General features: G+C 40.4%; 1 protein-coding gene across 3 annotated transcripts in view; it reads right to left on the bottom strand.

Annotated features, from left to right (window-relative positions):
* The window catches only part of CEP20 (centrosomal protein 20), a 24,064-nt gene that overhangs the window by 4,277 nt on the left and 11,911 nt on the right, over positions 1-7,876 (bottom strand). For 2 of the 3 annotated variants that reach the window (XM_017533153.2, XM_037740130.1), the window contains one exon: positions 4,430-4,566. In XM_017533153.2, the coding sequence (XP_017388642.1) occupies positions 4,430-4,566 (137 nt within the window). Of the gene's footprint in view, positions 1-1,848; positions 1,885-4,429; positions 4,567-7,876 lie in introns of all 3 variants that reach the window. The other variant, XM_017533159.2, reaches the window with a different exon arrangement.

Below are 7,876 nucleotides of genomic sequence, written 5' to 3'. Positions count from 1 at the left end.
AAAAAAAAAAAAAAAAAAAAATTATATATATAAAATTTATTGAAGAGCAAAAACTACTTTGCCTCCAAGATTACAAGCACTAACAGCAGCAGTACAAATGCATTGGCTGTTATTTTAAAGGTGGGTGTGCCTACATAAACCCTCTTCATTTTTTTTCAGCACTTTGGAAACTTAGATGAGAGAAGCACTTTTTCATCTTGGCATGCCTTTGACTTACTTCTCTCTTTTTTCTTGAGATGGAGTCTCGCTCGCTCTATCACTCAGGCTGGAGTGCAGTGGTATAATCTCAGATCAGTGCAACCTCCGCCTCCTGTGTTCAAGCGATTCTCCTGCTTCAGCCTCCTGAGCAGCTGGAATTACAGGCACGAACCACCATGCCTGGCTAATATTTGTATTTTTAGTAGAGATGGGGTTTCACCATGTTGGCCAGGCTGGTCTCCAACTCCTGACCTCAGGTGATCTGCCCGCCTTGGCCTCCCAAAGTGCTAGGATTACAGGGGTGAGCCGCCACGCCCAGCCTGGACTTATTTCCAAATAAAAGCCTATTTAGTTTCAGTGTTTGATATTTCTGTTGAATGAGCTTCTGGGAGATAAGGTGCTGTGATGTAGAGAAAGAGGATTTTAATATCTTCATAACCTTTTCAATACTATCGAATAAGAGTTGTGCAGACAGTGAGCTAGAGTGGGGAAAGTAAATGGAATGCTTAAGTGTGTTACTGATACATGATGCAATTTTGGCTGACAATTTTCAAGGCACTACACAAAGAGGTTGTGCCAAGAAAATTTTTGATAACAAAGAAAATAATCTGCAAAATCACTGTTCTTGCCTGATACGTTTAGCAGTCATCCTCATTTCTCAGCCGTCTAAAGAGCTTTCCACAGAACCGGCACTAAGACTGCTTTACTGACTTGAACTTGACTCTGATGTTTCTGGCACTTTAGTGGTGTATAGGGGGCGTGTCTGCGTGTCTCTCCCTGCCTCCCTTCCTACCTGCATAAATACCTCTCTCCCTACAGTGTATGCCCAACCTACCGCTTTTATCTCAGAAGAACAGAACTTGGTTAGGAAATAGTGTTACCTGTAACTTTCTTACTAGTCATTAGCTATGAATATTAAGGAGACCAACTATGAAACTCTTACAAACCAGGAAGTTATTTCTCAAGTTCTCAAGAGATTATTTTCCTTTATGGGACTGACAGTATCAATGACTTGGGGTTACTGTGTTAACAAGTGTTAAGGTGTACAATATCCATTGGTGACAAGTGAACACAGAAACCCACTTTGTCATATATTCTTGGTAAGTGTATAGACTACTAAAGCCTTTTTGGAGGAGAATCAGACAATATCTACTACATTTTAAAATATGCATATCCTTTGAACCAATAACTACTTTAGGCATCCACACAAGAGAAATGTGTGGACAAAGATAAAATGTTACATCACAATACTATAAAAGCAAAATATTTAAAACTACAAAAAAGTGATGTTAAGGTGGGAGACTAGCCTGGGCAACATGACAAGATCCTGACTGCAAAACATTAAAAAATGAGCGAGGTGCAGTGGTGCACCCCTACCGTCCTGGCCACTTGGGAGCCTGATGTGAGAAGACTGTTTGAGCCCAGGAGTTCGAGGCTATAGTGAGCTATGACTGTGCCACTGCACTCCAACCTAGATGAAAGATTACACACTCATCTCTAAAATTATAAAAAGAATGGTTATAATAATACTCTGGAATATGAGATCTACAAGTATTAGCAAGTGAAAAAAAGCAAATATATAGGAAAAAAAATATATAGGAAGAAAATTTATTTGCTGATAGCTAAACAACGAATCTTGGAAACTGATACCCACTGGCTTTCTTCTACTAGGTTGACTGCCAAGACGGGTCTGGAGGCTGAACTGAAGGTCCCTTCAGAAACAATGCATATATATTTAAATACACAGAAATGAGTCCCGAAGGGGCCAGGCATGGCCAGGGGCAGTGGCTCAAGCCTGTAATCCTAGCACTTTGAGAGGCCGAAGTGGGCAGATCACCTAAGGTCATGAGATCGAGACCAGCCTGGCCAACATAGTGAAATCTTGTCTCTACTAAAAATGCAAAAATTACTCAGGTGTGGTAGTACACGCCTGCAGTCCCAGCTACATGGGAGGTCAAGGCAGGAGAATCACTTGAACCTGGGAGGCGGAGGTTGCAGTGAGCTGAGATTGTGCCATTGCACTCCAGCCTGGGTGACAGAGCAAGAGTCCATCTCAAATCAAATAAAATCAAATCAAAATAAAATAAAATAAAATAAAATAGAAATGAGTCCCAAAGAATACCCAGCAAACTGCTAACACGGATACCTTCTATAAAAATTGAGGAGAATTGAGGAGTTAAGGAAAGGCAAGAAGGAAAAAAGGAAAGTTAAAGGGAACTTTATATTATTTGAAAAATTTAGAGATTTACTCATGTACTAGCACAATTAATGTTTTATTTTGCTTGTTAAGTACTTGCCAAATAGTAGGCAGTAATGTCAGTTCCTTACCAATCGCTAAAAAGAGAATTTTGAAAACCTCTCCATAATCTATAAATGGAAAGGTATACAGGAACAGCAACCAATAATGTGCTGATTCTGCTACTAATGATCTGCTACAGGCCTCAGAAGAGTCACTTAACCTCCTAGTCCTGGAACCTTCTTAAGGTTTCCTTAACTGTAAAATAAGTAGGTGGGAATGACTTATTTTCCAGTGTTCCATCCCATCCAGAATTCTAAGATATATAGAAAGTTATCTCCTAGTGCAGTCAGCAACAACCTCCCAAAGAGGTTATCCTGACTCAGTTTACTTTCAGACCTCAAGAGACAGCAAACATCTAACACAGTCACTACTGTTCATAGTTTAGGAAAACTACAAAGGCAATCAATTTTAGGCATTTCCTAAAAGTTTGTGTCAACATTCAAAATTTACATTTGTTTTGATAATCAGCACCTGAACCCCACCTGTAACTGTCCTTAAAAATCGATCAGCTCTGGCCAGGTGTCACGGCTCACTCCTGCAATCTCAGCACTTTGGGAGGCTGAGGTGAGCAGATCACAAGGTCGGGAGTTTGAGACCAGCCTGACCAACATCAGAGTGAAACCCCATCTCTACTAAAAATTAAAAAAAAAAAAAAAAATTAGCTGGGTGTGGTGGCGCACACCTGTAGTTCCAGCTACTCAGGAGGCTGAGGCAGGAGAATCCTTTGAACCTGGGAGGTAGAGGCTGAAGTGAGCCAAGATCACGCCACTGCACTCCAGCCTGGGCGACAGAGTAAGACTCTGTCTCAAAGAAAAAAAAAAAAATCGATCAGCTCTCTACCACAACTGCAAACACTGAGCTATAACCCACACAATTCAAATGATGAAGCTGGGATCCTATTGCTGATATAATCAAAATAACTGAGGGCCAGGTTCAGGCTTGTGCCTAACCCCAACACTCTGAGTGGCTTAGGTGGGAAATCACTTAAGACCAAGAGTTCAAGACCAGCCTAGTGAACACGGTGAGACTTCCATCTCTACAAAAATTAAAAAACTAGCTGGATGTGGTGCCTGAAGTCCTAGCTACTAGGGAGGCTGAGGCGAGAAGGTGAGAGGATTATCTGAGCCCAGCAGGTCAATGTTACAGTGAGCTACGATCGCACCACTGCATTCTAGCTTGGTGACAGAGTGAGACCTTGTCTCAAAAAAATACATAAAAATTTAAAAGCTACTAAAAGCTCATTTAAAAAACAAGTATTCTGAAAGAAATATGGACCATTCTCCGAAGAATCTATAACTTGTAGGTAACTTTCACCCTAACATAAATGGTATCCTAAAAATGCAAATGACTTTAAGAAGTCTGTATTTAGCTATGTGTATTAGCAATCTTACCTTTTATTTTGTAGTCACGGAGAGAAAAAAAAATGATCACTCGATAAAAAGCTATCTATTTAGTATTGTAAGGATCTAAGCTGCTCTAAAGACTATGAATTTACGTGAAATTTGGAGTTTTTGAACTTCTTTATTTTACTTTTTAAACATTTAATTTGTTAATTAAAAAAAAATGGAGAAAAAAAATTTCACTACATCACTTAGACTAGTCTCAATCTCCTGGCCTCAAGTGATCCACCTGCCTTAGCTTCCCAAAGTGCTGGGATTACAGGCGTGAGTCATTGTGCCTGGCCTGCAGTTTTCAATACTTCTATAAAGAAATTACATCTAAGAATTCGGCCCGGTTATGCCTGCCACCCTTCCCTGTCCAAGATTCCCTTTCCAAAAAGCATTCTATTTCTTGGTGTAACATAGGCTAACCATATTAGATAGACGCAGAATTAAACTATGACGCAAAAGCTCAGTAAAGATTCCAAAGAAAAATATATAGGAAGAAAATATATTTGCTGACAGCTAAACAATGAATCTTGGAAACTCATACCCACTGGCTTTCTTCTGCTAGGTTGTCTGCCGAGACTTGGGTCTGGAGGCTGAAGTGAAGGTCCTTTCAGAAATGCATTCTGGATGCCATCCTTAGTTCCGTGCAAGAAATGGGCTAAAATCCCATATAAAAGAGGTCTACAGCAGGAAGAAAATAAAACCAAAAGCTAGTAAATTTGCATAAACAGGAAAACCTTAAAACAGTTATTCTTTAAAAGGCAACCTCTGACACCAAAATGACCAAGTGATTCATCAGACTTTAAAAAGCTGGATGATTATTATCCAAATTGCAAATGGTTTGTACTTTCAAAGAGTACCATTTAATTTAATGACAATTTTAAAACCCAGAGAAAACATGTTAACAACTTACACCTCATCTGCACTGAAATATCACTGCTATCAATCCACAGGAATTTATCTTTTAAACTCCAAAGTCCAGTATAATATTTCCCAATACCTAATACACAACCCTGTCTAATACACAACAGGTATTAACACCTCTTGATTAATAAATCCTTGCCCTGAGAAAGTCTTAGGTCCTGAGAGCCAGGCGGCCTGGGTTCAAATCTTGGCTTTGCCATTTGCTAGCTGTGGGACTCTGTATAAGAACCTCTCCAGCCTCATAAATGTTTCTTCCTTTACAAATTAGGATAAGCACCATCCCTCCCTTACAGGGTTGTTATGCACTAAATGAATTAATAAATGTCAAGTGTTTTTTTTTTACTGTGCCTGGCACATATGACATGGTATATAAATGTTAGCTCCTATGTAGCTAACATTTATTTATATTAATATTTATGTGACTTAGTATTTTAAAACCTTCTTTATAGTTTACGGAACACTTAACTCATTTCCTCTGATCCTCATCGTGTAATGTCAAAATCATCAATTGTAATTTACAAAAAAACCACAGCCAGGAGATTTGCTAGAGATTCCCTCAGACTGTAAACAAAGTTTACACTTGAACCCCAAATCCCATATTCTTTTCCTCACAATGTGCTGCCTGGGGATTCATATGAGTACTCTTGTATAATGGAAAGCTGTTCTGCTGACAATAAAGAGTGGTACAACAGAAATGTTTTCCTTTGTTTCCGGTCTCATATTTGAAAATACAATTAAAAGGATTTAATCATTTTAATTTTTAATTTTTGTGGGTACATAGTAGGTGCATATATTTGTGAGGAGGATTTATTTTTTGAGATAGGTATCTATTTATTAGCCGGTATAATGGTTTAAAGTGCGACACTCCCTTCCAAAGATGGAATCTCATTGCCCTCCCTTTGAGTGTGAGCTGAACTCACTTCTAACTGGCAGAAGGCTGACCTCAGAGGCTGCGTGGTAATGGCACTGTGGCTTCCTCCTTGCTTTCTCTTGGACTGCTGCCTTTAGGAGAAGTGAGATGCCTCAGGACACTTCAGTAGCCCTGGAAAGGTACATGTGGCAAGGAATTGAGGCCGCCTGTCAATATCCTTATGAGTTTGGAAGCAGATATTCAGCTGCATTCAAGGGTTCAGGCTTTAGACTACAACGCTGGCTGGCATCTTGACTACAACCTCACAGGGGACCCTGAGGTAGACTCACGTGACTAAGCCAATCCCAAATCCCCAAATATCCCACAAATAACCTACGTTGTTTTAAGCCACCAAATTCTGGAATAATATCATGCCAATTTTTCCATGCCACAAGGAAATCAGAAAAGTAAGTTTCTTTATTTAACAAGATGCCTCAACTCCTATGAAAGCATCACCTAGTGATATAAAACAGGTCTCTTTATTTACTTTACACTAACCTTCCACAACGTGTTCATTGGTTCAAGATGATTTTTAGATGTTAAAAATTTTATTTTTCAAATTAATATTCAAGACAATTTACTTGTGATAAAAATTTTGGGTTAGACATGGAGGCTCAAGCCTGTAATCCCAGCAGTTTGTGGGTACTGAAGTGGGAGAACTGCTTGAGGCCAGGAGTTTGAGACAGCCTGGACAACACGAGTCCCCTAGCTCTACAACAATGTTTAGAAAATTAGCCACACAAGGTAATAAGCACCTGTGGTCTCACCTACTTGGGAGGCTGAGGTGGGAGGATGGCTTGAGCCCAGGAGGGAAAGGCAACTTGCAATTTCATGGATTGAGGCTTATTTTTAAAAATAAGTTTAAAAAAGATAACTTAAAGAAAAGTGCAGCCTTGTAATACCTTGCCTGTAATTCTGACATGCAAAATTCTGAAAACTGGATTATCTTCCTATATCTGGCAAAAAATCATCAGATGACATGGCTTGACCTAACAAGACTATTGCAGACTTTATCTTAGTTTATCTGAAAATATTAATGTGCCAGGCACGATGGCTCACGCCTGTAATCCCAGCACTTTGGGAGGCCGAGGTGGGCAGACCACCTGAGATTAGGAGTTCGAGACCAGCCCGACCAACAAGGAGAAGCCCCATCTCTACTAAAAATACATAACTAGCTGGGCATAGGGGCACACACCTGCAATCCCAGCTACTAGGGAGGCTGAGGCAGGAGAATTGCTTGAACCCGGAAGGCAGAGGTTGCAGCGAGCCAAGATCGTGCCACTGCACTCCAGCCTGGACAACAAGAGCAAAACTCTGTCTCAAAAAACCAAAAAAGAAAAAATTAGTCTGATTGTGGAACACTGTCTTATGACTCCCTGGCACCCTGGCGCATATATGTATTATTTGATATAGGTACCATATTAATTTCTTTTTTTTTAAGAAATGAAGTCTCGGCCAAGCACGGTGAATCCCAGCACTTTGGGAGGCTGAGGCAGGCGGATCACGAGGTCAGGAGATTGAGACCATCCTGACTAACACGGTGAAACCCCATCTCTACTAAAAATAAAAAATTTCAGCTGTAGGAGCGAAAAAAACACCAAAACAAAATTAGCTGGGTGTGGTGGCACATGCCTGCAGTCCCAGCTACTCGGGAAGCTGAGGCAGGAGAATTGTTTGAACCCAGGAGGCAGAAATTGCAGTGAGTTGAGATTGTGCCATTGCGCCCCAGCCTGGGCATGGAGTACGACTCCGTCGCATTAAAAAAAAAAAAGGAATTGAAGTGTTGCTGTGTGGCTCAGGCTGGTGTACAGCAGCAAGATCATGGCTCACTGCAGCCTCGAACTCCTGGATTTAAGCAATCTTCTTGCCTCATCCACCTAACTAGCTAGGACTGCAGGAGTGTCATTATACCTAACTAACCATATTACTTTTTAAAACCTGAAAACTTTTGAATTTTCAAAACATATATCTGGCTTCAATGGTTTTAGATACAGCACTGTAAATCTACAAGTAAAAAGTATAAGGCCATACCCACAATCCCATGACTTTGGGAGGCCAAGGCGGGTAGATCATGAGGTCAAGAGATTGAGACCACCCTGGCCAACATGGTGAAATCCTGTCTCTACTAAAAATACAAAAATCAGCTAGGTGTGGTGG

Source organism: Cebus imitator, unplaced genomic scaffold (assembly GCF_001604975.1).
Source record: "Cebus imitator isolate Cc_AM_T3 unplaced genomic scaffold, Cebus_imitator-1.0 Scaffold4, whole genome shotgun sequence".
NCBI classification, from domain to species: Eukaryota; Metazoa; Chordata; class Mammalia; order Primates; family Cebidae; genus Cebus; species Cebus imitator.
Note: the sequence above shows the minus strand (reverse complement) of the source record. Positions and strands in the feature narration are given on the sequence as shown.